General features: G+C 52.5%; 5 protein-coding genes across 5 annotated transcripts; 1 reads left to right on the top strand and 4 right to left on the bottom strand.

The window, feature by feature from the left end:
• Positions 1 to 11: 11 nt before the first annotated feature.
• On the bottom strand, positions 12 to 542 carry GT037_004287 (acyl-n-acyltransferase; the record flags this gene model as incomplete). The annotated part of the gene is made up of 1 exon (XM_038929334.1): positions 12 to 542. One exon carries the CDS (start codon positions 540 to 542, stop codon positions 12 to 14), a length of 531 nt encoding a protein of 176 aa, XP_038787606.1.
• Positions 543 to 1,208: 666 nt separating this feature from the next.
• Positions 1,209 to 3,703, bottom strand: GT037_004288 (set domain-containing protein; the record flags this gene model as incomplete). The annotated part of the gene is made up of 4 exons (XM_038929335.1): positions 1,209 to 1,944; positions 1,994 to 2,193; positions 2,242 to 2,612; positions 2,662 to 3,703. 4 exons carry the CDS (start codon positions 3,701 to 3,703, stop codon positions 1,209 to 1,211), a joined length of 2,349 nt encoding a protein of 782 aa, XP_038787607.1.
• Positions 3,704 to 4,250: 547 nt separating this feature from the next.
• On the bottom strand, positions 4,251 to 6,206 carry GT037_004289 (palmitoyltransferase erf2; the record flags this gene model as incomplete). Its single annotated transcript, XM_038929336.1, has 4 exons — positions 4,251 to 4,834; positions 4,910 to 5,051; positions 5,098 to 5,206; positions 5,260 to 6,206. The coding sequence occupies 4 exons, from the start codon at positions 6,204 to 6,206 to the stop codon at positions 4,251 to 4,253; spliced, it is 1,782 nt and encodes a 593-aa protein (XP_038787608.1).
• A 440-nt stretch (positions 6,207 to 6,646) lies between these two features.
• On the top strand, positions 6,647 to 7,258 carry GT037_004290 (uncharacterized protein; the record flags this gene model as incomplete). The annotated part of the gene is made up of 4 exons (XM_038929337.1): positions 6,647 to 6,805; positions 6,862 to 6,913; positions 6,977 to 7,158; positions 7,214 to 7,258. The coding sequence occupies 4 exons, from the start codon at positions 6,647 to 6,649 to the stop codon at positions 7,256 to 7,258; spliced, it is 438 nt and encodes a 145-aa protein (XP_038787609.1).
• Positions 7,259 to 7,770: 512 nt separating this feature from the next.
• GT037_004291 (histidyl-trna synthetase) lies at positions 7,771 to 13,116 on the bottom strand (the record flags this gene model as incomplete). The annotated part of the gene is made up of 10 exons (XM_038929338.1): positions 7,771 to 8,583; positions 8,643 to 9,181; positions 9,228 to 9,454; positions 9,632 to 10,840; positions 10,918 to 11,261; positions 11,785 to 12,163; positions 12,212 to 12,485; positions 12,547 to 12,847; positions 12,920 to 12,929; positions 12,977 to 13,116. The coding sequence occupies 10 exons, from the start codon at positions 13,114 to 13,116 to the stop codon at positions 7,771 to 7,773; spliced, it is 4,236 nt and encodes a 1,411-aa protein (XP_038787610.1).
• Positions 13,117 to 13,283: the final 167 nt, after the last annotated feature.

Here is a 13,283-nt window from a genome sequence, read left to right on the forward strand (position 1 = left end):
CCATCGCAGCTTTACGAGGATACGGGCGCCACTAGATTTGAACCAAGCCGCTTCTCGTAACAGACACTGTTGTCTGCTTCGTTGTAGTCTCCAAACATATTGCGTTGAATAAACCCACGTCTTTCATAGAAGCGTCTTGCTTTCACCAAAAAGGTGCCAGTCTCCAGTAGCAACAACGACCAACCTCTTTCTAACGCCTCGTCTTCCAACCTGTTGAGTATCAATTCCGCAATGGAAAGACTCAAGCCTTTGTTCCCACTTATCGGCCCTCGGTATGATGGGTCAACAAACATTCGCTTGATTTCAGCAGCATTCTCGAGCGTACTATCTGGTGAAGACAGTGAGCGTAGTCCGCCGCAGCCGACTGGAACGCCAGCGCAATAAGCAACCAGAAAGATTGGGATGTCAGCAGCTGATGGTGGAGTGCCGGGGTCTACACCTCCGAGGGTGGTAATCTCGGTTCGCTGGGTGGTACGGAGTTTAACACTATCTGGATGATCCCAGGAGACGGGAAGAACGACAATATCGTTGACTGACAACATGATGATTGGGGTAATATTGAAAAGGAAAAGCAAGGTTCGCAGATGTTTGTGATGGATAGCCTACCTAGATAGCTCCTAGTACCTCTGTAATAGGCAAAGCATATCGCAGTCCGACCATAATCACTTGTCATGGCCCCACGAAGCAGGGCGTTTTGACTCAGAACGTATGACCGTGAGCGAATGCTTTGATTGGCAGATTAAAGCTGCCATCTTATTAGGTAGAGTGATAGGGTAATCGCCGTTGCATACAGCGGGCCCGTGCGAGGAACATTGAATTCCGGAAACGTCCCCCCAGCCAGGTCGGAGAGCAGGGCGTCTTGATCCAGTTAGGAATCACTTTGGGCTTTCATTGTAGTTCTTACTAGCAGAATGTTCTACCTGCAAAAAGAGAAACCAGCTTTGAGAACAAGATTCTAGGTAAACAGAACATAATAATAGTATTGTTAAAACGTATCACAACAGCTACTTGAGGCAAGAAGCCGTCTCTCTTCACTTTCCATAGTTGATAATGGAAAAAGCTATCTGTACATATATCTACCCACATCCTTTGAAAAACACTGGAAAGAGCCTAGTAAGAGTACATCAATCGATGCTCTTTGACAAGTACTGCCGCAGAACGTAGGTTGGTACAAGTCTGCGGTATACGGGAAGATGATAACAGGTCTTTCACCTTCCCCGTACACTCCGGATCGAAGATTTGCGAGAGACACGGCCTTTCACTGCAGCCATATCCTCTTGGGAGATGGGACTAGCAAGGGGTGATTTCCTCGTTGCACTGCGCAAAGATGCAGGAGTTATGTTCGGTGAAGCATCTTCCTCTGATTCCAGCATGTCCGTATCCGTATCACGAGTAGGCGTGCTTGGTCGTTGAGAACGAAGCGCCTTTCTGTTCTTAAGCGTCGATTGTAGTCGAGAGGGCTTAACCTTTTTCAACGCACCAGGCCTAGAAACCTTCCTTTGATAGGTGATAGTTGTGCGTTGGGTATGGATGATAGTAGACGGTTGTGCCGCCCGCGAATTGGTTGATCGTGTGCGTTTATCAATGTTACCAGAATTCGAGCGTTTGAGCGCGCGATTCTCCCGAGACGCATTCTGGCGCGACAGCTCATTTGCCTCTCTTTCAGCTCGCTCGCGAGCAGACTCTGATCGAGCAAGGGCGTTCTTTGCCTTTGTGCTAACCGAGTTACCAAGAAGCATTCTGCGCTTTTTGGGAGAGCTTTGAGTGCTTTCAGAACCGGATCTCCGGGAACCCAGCAGATCTTGAAGCTTGCGTTTGGTGCCAGCGATGAGAGCCGAAGCTATGGACTTTTCCTCGATGGGTTTCTTCGGTTTGGGACCGAGGACGCCGCGACACGACTCAGTGCCACAACGACATTCCTGGATATTTTTCTGTGAAAACGGACTGTGAATGTCAGATTGGTCCAACGAGTATGCTGTGAAAAATGACTTACTCGAAATTGTAATCGTAGGTTAGCTCGTCACCGGTCATGATGCCTCGAGGACCAGCGAAGAGTGCCATTCGTGGTTCTCCGCCCACAGTCCACTTGATCATCTCGCAGTTAGGTTCACATGAGTGGTTGACGAAACGCGCAATTGTTCCACGGGTTGCGTCTATAATCATTTTGTTGTCGAAACTCATAAGATAATAGCACTGTAGCGGGTCAGTAGAAGTGGGCAAGCAAAGATATGGACAGCTCACCTTGTCTTTCTTGTAAACCTGCTTCATGCGTCGCTCGCATTCAGACTGGGTAATGATCTCTCCAGCATATTCTACGATAATTTGATGGGGCTCGAAAGTTCTCATAGCACGCACACCAAAGCCTCGGTCTTTCGTATCGAGAACCTCTACGCCGTAATCGTAGCGGTTGCCTTTAGCACGTCGCCTGAGCTCTGCAAATGGCCGATTGTTACACAATTCCGGAGGAAGGGGACAGTTGGTGTTATCGCATTCGTATGCCATGATCCGGTTATGACAGGCTTCTCCGCAGCCGTCTTCGGCATCGCAGTAGCACTGCGAAGAGTCTTGCTTGTCGCGTTTCCACAGTGCGGACGCGTCGCCAATGAATCTGTCTACAAGGCATTAGTGGCATTCACCAGATTGACAGCGCAGTCGTCTTACTTTTGTTGAGCTTAACCCAGCCGTCGACTTTGACTTTCCTGGGTAGAGGGCTGTAAGTGTCGAATGGCAATTTGAAGTCGCGAAACACAAGTTTGGGGTCCTCGTTCAAGAGGCGTTCGCAAGCAAACATTGGGAGGGGTAAACTGTGAGCCTTCCCTGGTTTCTTGGCTCTCTTCTTCGCGCGGTTCTGGCTCTCTGAGAGGCGAGGATCAAAGTCGCGATCCTGGCCCACATATAGACCCTGCTTGAGCCAGACTTTCGACTTGGGCTTCGAGAAGATTTTCTCTTCCTGCGCTTGGTTGTTAGGTTGGCGACCTCCATCTTCCATTGTTGCGCGAGAGCGCTTCAAAGAAGTCGCGGAAGCAGCTGATTTGGATTTCAAAGAAGGCTCTGAAGCGCTACGTCGTAGAGTGCCTTGATTGGAAGCCCTTCCGTCCGAACTGTTGCCTGTTATGTTGCGGAAGGCCTCCTTGCGAAGATCCGTCACGCGCGAGGAAGTGCGACGTCGTGCTGCTTGGGCGGCTTCGGTAGCCAACTGCTCCTCAATTTGATCGCTGGCATCCGTGATCTCGGACTTCCGCTTCATCGTCTTCTTCCGTACAGGTGTCGCATTCTCCGCCTTCGCAATGCTCTCAAGCGAGCCATGCACGACGTTCTTGTGATGCTTCTCCAGGTACTTGGTCGGCGTGTGGATGGCTGTTCCGGCAAGAATCTGCACATTGTACGTGGTGACGGATTTGCGCGAGGCCCTCGCGGGCCGGCGGATCTCACTGCTGGCGGCATCGGGTGCAGTGGTTTGCGCGGCGGCTGCTGTGTCGCTAGTCATCTGCAAGCCAGGAGCCTCCTCGTACACTTCGACAGCGTGTTCGATCTTGGTTATCTCAGACATGACGCTGGCTTCGTCGCCGAGACTGGTAGGAGGCGTCGAGATGGAGGGCGACGCGCTGGACGTGGCGCGAGCATCGCCGTGCTTGTCCGTCTGCACCGTGATGTTGGAGAGGGTAGAGGATGTCGAAGTGGGTGAGTGATCGCGCTCGGCCATGGTAGCGGAGAAGGAGGGTTGCAGCACGCGTCGCGGACGTTGTCTTGAGGGGCGAGGCACTGACGCGCGAAGGAGGTCGACGGTTTGGGCGGGTTAACGGCGCTCACGAAGCAACACTGCCAAAGTCTACGCGCAGTAGGCGGAGGGCAGGCGTAGAAACGTGCACAACAGTTAATCCGGTTCAGTAGAAAAGGTGAGCATGCATTGGCAGGTGCAGCGAGCCGGACTTAGGAGATGGGTGGACGGATGGAGGATTGGAGGTAAACACATGTAGCTAGTCAGTCAGCCAATTAGGCCGTCCCTGTCTATCCAGTGTTACCAGCACCAGCACCCCTAGCACTCCGTTTCAACCCTGGCACATACAAGCACGCCTCTGGATGCAAGTTCACTGAAGAAAAAAACACTCTAGTAAATGTGCACATTGAAATCGAACCACAGTCTATGCGCACAAGTGGTCGAATGATGCCTTGCTATGCAATCGCGTATCATGAAGGAGTTATTACTTAAGATGGGCTAATCTATGATTAAGCTGATCTGAACCGTCGTCTCATGCCACAGTCGCATCTGCAGCGTCACGTCCAGACCTGCTACTTGGGCCCTGGAACGCCTCCGACCCGCGAACATCCTGCATCTCCACTCCGCCGCCCTGCTGCTCTGGAGCCAAAGGTGCAGTGCGTTTATCTCTGCGCGGGCCAAACCTCTGATCGCCTTCCTCGTACCTTCTCTTGAAGTGCAAATACGTCGGCGGACGCGGTCGTTGCAATACAGCGATCCAGTTCTTCAAGACTGAGCCCTGTGTAAAAGGTCTATGTCGATCTTTTTTAAGGAACTTGTGCGAGTTGAGATATTCACGTGTCGTCTCGCCCCTGCCAACCAAGAAGAGATGGTACACACCAAGGCTGAAGGGGTATGACCATCCCAGGAGTCCATATATACACATGGCAAAGGGCACACGCCATCGATCAATAGCCTCACCAAAAGATGCTCCATTTTGTGCTCGCCAGACCAAGAGATGTGCCAGGCTAGCGCCTAGGAGAAAAAGCCCTAGCAAGGTGGTGGCACAGACGAAGACGAAAAAGTAACGGTAGTTGCGGCGTCCCACGCAGTTGTTGAGCCAGACGCAATGATGATCTTGCGTCTCAATGCAATTGTCACACACACGGCAATGGTGAGCACGTGGGGGTCGCCAGATATTGCAACTCTTACAGTACTTCGTCGGCACTTCCATAGCAGCATTGGTGCCGGTTGCGGAAACGACCATGGTCCACTCAGTGGTGGGAGGTCCGAGATTGAGCGGGTCGTCATTAGGATTAGGCGGAGGAAATGGATGTAGATTCCGGGGCAGTATCTGTAAGAGTCAGTGATGTTCGGAATGTAGTGAGTGCATGACATACGCCGGGATCCGAAGCGGACGCATGGAAAAACGAGGAAATGGAAACTAGAAGCAAGTATGCAAAGAGAATGGGTATCGAAGGAGAAACGTGGGTCCATAGCCAAGGTGCCCTGTAATGATAGTTAGCATAGGTGACAGCAGCCGCAAGGAACGGTATACGAACGAGAACCCGAAAAAGAGAGCAGCAGGTAAAATGATTAATATAGCCGTGGCTACGTTAACCGGCCGGTCTCGCGTATTTTGTAGCCTGCCGCCCCAGCAAAACGCAGTATTGCCAGAGAAGTACTGATAGTTCTTGCCCAACTCCCGCTTGACTGCTTCTTTGGTAGCTTCCTTGCGGGCTAGCCTAGGGGAGGATTCGGCGGACGTAAGCTTCTCATGTCCTTGATGGGGTCGCATCTGAGCTGAGCGCCCATCGCGACTAGATAGCATAAAGCTGGATCCAAAAGAACGAGGGGATTTGTTGGGCGTTGGGTCCTTGTTGGAATTATGGCCATGGGTGTTGGACAGGTCGAGATGCTGGGGCCTGGGCCGCTGCAGAGGTGTAATACTTTCGCCACGACTACGCACCGTCTCCGCGCCTGTGGGCGTGGTGTTGGCAGTGGTGCGGTCAGGCATATCTCTGTCGGTAATGTCTGTGCCGCGCGAAGGCGGAGACTGCGGGTCATGCTCGTGGTGGAGGCCCAGCGTCGGGGCACCCCGGATTGTTTGTGTCGACCCTGTGCTTTGGCGGTAGGGATTGCTACCCGTCTCGTGTGTAGCCTCTGAGTAGAGCGAGCTGTGACCGAGGAGGGAGGTGGGGCGCTGGTTGCGCTGTTGTTGGAGGCGCTGCGAGCTCATGGGGCGAAAGAATCCGTGGGCGGCCAGTGGAACATGGGTTCTACTCGTAGATGTCGTTGGGCGACTCTGGTGTCCGATACTGCCGGCGACGCTCATGCCGCCTCGTCGCGCGGGGCTGGCCTGCGACCATCTGTTCTGGCTGCCCGAGTTTGCAGTCGCAATGGACGACGGCCGGGACGGCGGCAGGCCGGGCTCTCCTGCTGGGCCCGTCATGCCCAGCACGCGGCTGCCAGTGGAGCTGCGCTTCTGTTCGGACGGAGTCATGACCATGGTGTCGTTGTTGTTGCCGGCGCTATCACTATCTCTACGCGCAGCATGACATCAAATCGTTGCAACCTGGAGCTGGAGGGGAGGCGCGACCGGATTTCAGCGCGTCGTCGCGACGGGTACGGAGAGGGCAGGTGGGCGAAGACGGCAGGCGGAAGGGGAAGGAGCGACTGGAAGTGAGTGAATGGAAGGGCGGCGGCGCCAAAGGTTAATGGAAAAGTCGACTAAGACGTGTGATTGTGCTGAAAGGGGCGCATAAAGTTGATGCTCGACCCTTCGACGTTGCCCGGCGCACTGCAAGGTCCGCCTGTCTCTTTCCGGAATGGCCGTCGCTGTGACGCAGCCGCGAAGCTTGGCGTCCGCGAGATTCAACATCGAACCACTGCTCCCGCGACGCACGCAACCCATTTCTCGCAGACCACCCACGCCAATTGCACCCCACCATGTCCTCCATCATCGCCCGCTCGGCCTTCCGCGCCGCCCCGCGTGTCGTCCGCCCTACGCCCGCTTTCCGACGATGGGCCAGCGCCGCCGCTGAGGGCGAGAGACAGGCCGGCAAGGATGCCCTCAAGACAGGAGCAAAGCGCGACCCGGAGCTCTACGTACGATGCCGACACGCCCGCTAGAACATGTGAGATGGACAGCTGATTTCCTACAGGTGCTCTTTGCTATCATGAGCGGCGTTTTCGGTCTTGCAGGATGGCACTTTTGTAAGCTTCCTGCCATTTCGATTGTGCCTCGGGCGCCAACCTTCGCATACTGACAATTGCAAGCCCGCTCTCCCACCAGCGCCTCGTCGGAACGAACCGTCGCCAAGGCCTCAGACAGTGAGCCCTGGAAGCAGGCTGGCGGAGCAGGCCCCTACCAGTACCACCCTGGAGGTGACACCAGCGTCAAGAAGGATGCGCCTTCCGCTCTTAACGTCGTTGTCATCCCCAATGTCACTCTCCCCAAGGTAAGCGGGAGCCAATTGTGAGCCACAAAGTTGACTGTACTGATGAGCACTGCAGGAGCTCCACGACACATACAACAAGTGGGGCAAGGATGGCTACTAAACATGCAAACTGCTGTCCACTTCCCAATTTCCAAGTGAAGACCCATGGCAGTGGGGTACGGAATTCTCTTTCCGTTATACATCTGTATATAAGAACTCCATTGATGCCACTGCATAGATTAAACAAATCTTTTTTACTTTTTTCCTCATATACATGTGCATCATAATTTCGGTACCATTGGCAACGCATGAGCAGCAAGAACGCCAGACGAACTCTTGTCGGAAAGCACTACAGTCGTATAGCTCACTATACTCCGAATGTGTACATGTACATCATGGCCCACGTAGGTAATGCTAGGAAACTCTGTGCCCCGCCCAAGTAGAGAGATACACGCCATGCCAGAGACCATAGGACAAGAGTGTCCAAGTTTTTGTCGTTGCAGGCTATCCCTATGCCTGGTCCTTCGCGGATACTGCTGTGAGCACCCGAGTAAGCGAGCCGATAGAATGTAGTCTATGTATGGGTATCTATAAGTGCACTCTCAGTCCGCATGTCCGGCCTGTCAAAGACAATCAAGCCGCGCTTGGTAGCCTCCTCTTAATCTCGTCGATCATGTTGCTCCGCTCGACCGGTACACCATTCTTCTCAGTGTCGTTCTCATCCTTGATTCCGAGGGTTTTGATCTTGACCTTGCCGTCTTTGAGTTCGTCTTCGCCAAGAATGACGGCGAGCGGAACACCTGCTGTTTCAGCTTGCTTGAATTGTTGTGGAAGCTTGGGCTTCAATTTGTAAGAAAACTCGGCCTTGATGCCTGCAGCCCACAGCTCTTGAGCAACCTGCATACGCTCCGTCAATAGGCCGGTGAAGCCCTTGCCACCAAAGGCCATAACGAAGACATCTACGTCCTTGGCGCGTTGTGTCGACTGGCCGCGGGCCTTCATGATGCTGATAATTCGATCAATGCCGAAAGAGATGCCAACGCAGGGAATGGGTTTGCCGCTGAACATGCCCACCAGCCCGTCGTAACGACCACCTGCGGCGATACTTCCTACACCAATCTCTTGTTTTTGGCCTTTCCCAGTCGGCGCCGAGCCTTCTGTAACAACCTCATAAATCAGACCAGTGTAGTAGTCTAAACCGCGAGCGAGTGAGAGATCGAAGGAGACATTCTTGCGGGCGCCAAAAGCGTCGAGGTATGCGAAGAGCTGTTCCATCTCCTTGACACCTTGGTTAACGTCTTCTGATTTGGAGAGAGTCTCGTTCGTCTTGAGATACTCGATGATATCGTCTCCACCCTTGCGCTGTACCCACTCTCCAATTTTGTCCGCAATGTCCGCAGGCAGTCCTTTGGTCTCCATCTCTGTTTTCACCTCAGCCCATGGTAGCTGCAACACGTTAGTAACTGACGGAACACTATGGTTCTTCTTCTTCTTCTTCTTCTTACTTTGTCTAGCTTGTCCACTGCAGAGCTGATTGGCCGTATCAGTTCGTCCTTGACACCAGCTGCCTTGAACATGCCGTCCAAGATCTTCCTGTGATTTATCTTGATTGTGTATGAGTCCCACTTGAGCGCTTCGAAGACGTCGGTTGCGATCTTGAGGACTTCCGCATCGGGAATCATGGCGTCGTACGAGCCCGCAATGTCGAAATCGCACTGGTAAAACTCTCGCATACGTCCCTTGGTCATTGCCGGTTGGTCACGTCGGTACACCTTGGCGATTTGGTATCTCTTGAAGTTCTGCACACTAGGGTTCATGGCGAGCCATCGTGCAAGCGGGACTGTAAGATCGTAACGCAGTGAGCAGAGCTCACCACCTTGATCCTGTAGATCGTATATCAACTTCGAGTCTTCTCCATATTTGCCGCTGAGGATCTCTTTGAGTTCGAAGACAGGCGTATCGAGTGTCGTGGCTCCGTGGCGCTTGAAGACTTCCGTCACGGTCTGGAACAGGTGATCGCGAAGTGCGGCATCCTCGCCGGTCCCTTGGACAGTCAGTCAACCATTTGCGCGCATACAAGCAAGACATACAGTCGCGTGTGCCCTTGGGCACCTTCAGGTTGAATGACTTGCTCTTGTCTTCTTTGCCCATATCGTCGAAGCCTACAAGCGAATTTTGTGTGCAGAAGCGGCGGCGGGGTGCGAGCAGTCGAAGGCGGATAGGTTTTGGGCTGACTTTGCGGAATGCGAAAGTGTATCGGAGGGCGTCTTGGAAGAGCGCGGGGCAGACAAAGTGGGGTGAAGTGCGCTGCATGGACCTGGAAAGTGACTCAATCGCCCAAGAGCAAGCGCGCATGTGCAAAGAATCGTTCTATTCCGCGACTTGGCCCGTGCATTTACGTACCGACGTCACAGCTATAGGAAAAGTATAGTCATAGAATTACAATAATTAGTTTGATGCATGGGTATCTAATGATGGCTGTGCTTGTAGCTACCATGCTGCTCGGAATTCTAGCAGATCTTTCTGTCCGTAGCACTCTGCTACTACCGTCAGAATCACGTCGATGGCTACCTTGGTGTTCCAGTCACTCTCGGTCAATGGAGTCATGGCCTGTGATCTTGCCTTTGGCGGTCCAGAAGCGGGTGTCGTTTTTCCAGGAGTCATATCGCATAAATTCACTCCTCTGCGTATCTCTTGCCGCTGTCTCTCAGCTTCGGCTCGCGAGAGATGTTGGAAGGTTTGTGTTGGCGGCGTATCAGGTACAGGCATCTGGGAATGTACCAAGCGATCGCCGAGTTGTGCAAGAAGACGTGCCCGAGCTTCTTCAAGACCTCCGTCATCCAAAACACTCTCGGTTTGTTCTTCGTCTTCGGATATGATCATTTCTGCACCAGAATCATCCGCCTCTTCAGTTACCGTGTCCTGGGCCAGCACGACGTCGTCCGACTTCGGAAGAGCAGAGTGCGATACAACATCTTTCTCGTCAGGAACACAGCTTGGAGTATATCCCTCTTCTTTCGTGGAAACCTCTTCGTTGCGGGTATTGGAATCGGGGACGTCTGATCTGGTATCTCCGTCTCCTGGTACATTGCGCGTCGATTTCGCTTCATCTGTGCAGAGTCGCCGCATTAGTCGACCAGCACTGAGTCCCAAATCCCGGATCCTGCTGACGCGTTCATGGTCCAAAGTTCCGAAATCTCCGACCAGGGCTAACAAAGTCCATATCCAACAGCTCTGTTGACGGGATATCTTGACTGATCGTCCCAAAGCTAACGTGCATCCTTGAAGAGCCACATACAGCATCGATTCATCCATATCGGCAACCTCTTGGAAGTTTGGGAAATTGCTCTCTATGATATCCGACCATTGGTACTTTCCAGCCTTTGATGTGTATGTAGACTTCTTTGCTGGTTTTGATACCTGTCTGAGCTTCCGGATCTCAGCGAGCTTGTTGCGGAGATTCTGAAAGCGCTGAAGGAGCATGTTGTTGCAACCTTGTTGAGGATCAACAACGGACGGGTCTTCCTCCCACTCAGAAGCATCGTGTTCTCTATCCACAGCAATCCAAGTTCCCTCTTTATATATGACGCGTTGCTTGTGCGCAGGAGTTGTGTAGTGCGGTTCGTCATCATCTGAATCAACATCACCGGCGTTGAAATTGTTCGGCGCTACGAGCAACGTGGGAATCGCTGATGCTTCGGACCTGACATACACGTAAGCAATATACTCAATATGCCAAATATACAAGAGCGACTCTCAAGCGACGAAACAAGTACTCACCGGACACTGTGAAGGTATGCTAATGCTTCGCTCGTAGACTCGTCGGACAACTGCTCTTCGCCATCGAGCCCGGGTAGCACCGTCCGTGTTCCATACTCTTGGTATGAGTCCAGAACACGTGGTCGTCTTTTGGAGTGCGCTGTGTTGCGCTCGATCCTGGCGCGCTTGACTTCAGGTACTTCCTCTTGCGCGCATTTCCTTTTGCCGCTGTATGTCGTTGGAGCAGCTGCCGGAGGGCTCGTTGGAGGTGGCTGTGTCGATATAAGGTAACCGTCAGGGCGCTGTAGTTTGTTGTAGGTCTCACCGTCTTTAGTCACAGCCAGGTTGACCCCCAAGTTTGACATCTTTGCGTTGAGGAAGTCAGTCCTGACTTTAGTTGACAAGTGATTGCGGAGACCAACGCGGAGGTGAGCTACATTGGTCTAGCGTCGCACTTGCAGGGAATGCAAGGTACGTCCGCGAGCTACCAGCATCAACACAACGACTCGTCAGAATAGGATGAGTGGTTTAGCTCATGAAATTAATCTATATAGTTATCGCATGTTTCTGTCATATTCCTCGTAAGTTTCCACAGCCGACCTCATGAGGAATATGGCAGCCAACCATTCCACCACGCGAAGACCAGTGTGAACGCCAGCAGGCGTGCAGAAGAACTCCAGATTGAACAGTTGGAACAACCAGTCTGGCCTCGTTTGCCCTTTCGATGCCTCTCATCGTGTAAGGCTCCATGCCTGCCTATCATTGCTCTTTCCTTTCCACGTTCTCTTCTACTGGCTGGTAAGGGTATTTGATCGTGAGACACCAAATGTCCAGATAATCGCAGATTGTCCAGATGACGTCCACGATGAAGCTTCCGTGTACACCTACAGCGAGGCCTAAGCACATGAACACAAAGGCGACTTGGTAAACATCGTTGCCTAGGGCACTTGGCCAGCCCACTCCAATGTGCTCCTGCAGCCACGGTCCGAGCGAGTCGATGACTCCGTATATCAGAGGATACATGAGCACGTTGCCTCGCGGAAAACGTGATTTCGTGAGGTGAGAGATGATCATGCGACCGACCGAATACGCATTGATGAGACCCGCGTAGAAGATGAAAGGTACCAAGTGGTGGTGCAGGATCATCGGCTGCAGGTACAGGTATGCAACGATAAGGACCCAGGCGGAGCCGAAGGTGAGGAGACCGAGGAGAGCAACGCGTGTCTTTTCACCACGGGCACGACGTGCCTTCATTACGTTTAGTGCGCTGTTTGGTTGTCAGTTTGCTCTTCCGTATTGACTCGATTGTTCATACCTCGAAACAGTGTTGAACACGAGCACGACACCTCCATAGACCATATACCACTCATTCCATGCCATGTTGTAGAAAATTTCCGGGATGATACCTTCTTTGATTCCGAGACTTTGGATCATGGAGCGTTGCCAGAAGCTACCCCCACCAAGGTAGGCTGTTAAGGCATACACGATGCATAACGTTATGATACCCTCAACTGGTCCGGAAATTACTCCGAGAGTCAGCGTATGTGTGTGGTATTCATCCCACGTTTGCACGTAAAAGGTCAGCGAAGCTGCAGTAATTAGTAACAAGACCGTCAAAACTAGGCGGGTAACGGGTCTATGCTAGCTTACATGCAAATAGCGTAAGAACTGTCTTCCAGCCTTGGCCAAGGTTCATCGTTGCAGAGAACAATAGAACTTCCAATGTCGTATTGATCGCATCGACTCCATGATCGAAGAGTTCGCCCAGAGGCCCGCTCTGGCGGGTCCTTCGGGCCTGACTTCCATCTACAGCATCGAACGTCTGGTAAAGGAAGAGTCCGATCGCCCAGCTGGCGTATACCCAAGGCGGACAATCTTGGTCGAGAGTTGGTGTATACCAGAGCAGGGTAAGAAAGTTGGCTATGACGAATCCAAAACCAGAAAGAGTTATCTGTGGAGTTGTGTAAGTGGAAAAGCAAGCATTTGCAGTGGGACTATAATGTTCGCTTCAAGCCAAACTTACGAGGTTGGGTCTGATACACGTTAGTACTGCTCTATATGAGACACCAGTAGTACTTACGCCATCCACATGGGAAAACATTTTATGACCACATGAGAATAGAAGGGCTTGAGAACATATTGCGAAAGCAGACTATGATCCACGCCAGAGTACTTGTACTCCCTGAGCTTCGGTAGCTTGTCCTGTCGTATGTACACCATGGTTTGTAGCTCCTCTTTTGACCAGCAGCTGGCTGTCGGCGAGCTGTTGTGGGGTTCTGGCAGCGAAGACGATTTGGGCGGCGTTTGTTGTTGCTTTGTGGGTGGAGTGCCAAGCGCAACATCGTATGACGTAGCGTCTGGCCGCCCGGTTTTGCCAACCCTTTACG

The sequence above is a fragment of the Alternaria burnsii genome (genome assembly GCF_013036055.1).
Source record: "Alternaria burnsii strain CBS107.38 chromosome Unknown 698, whole genome shotgun sequence".
Classification (NCBI taxonomy): Eukaryota; Fungi; Ascomycota; class Dothideomycetes; order Pleosporales; family Pleosporaceae; genus Alternaria; species Alternaria burnsii.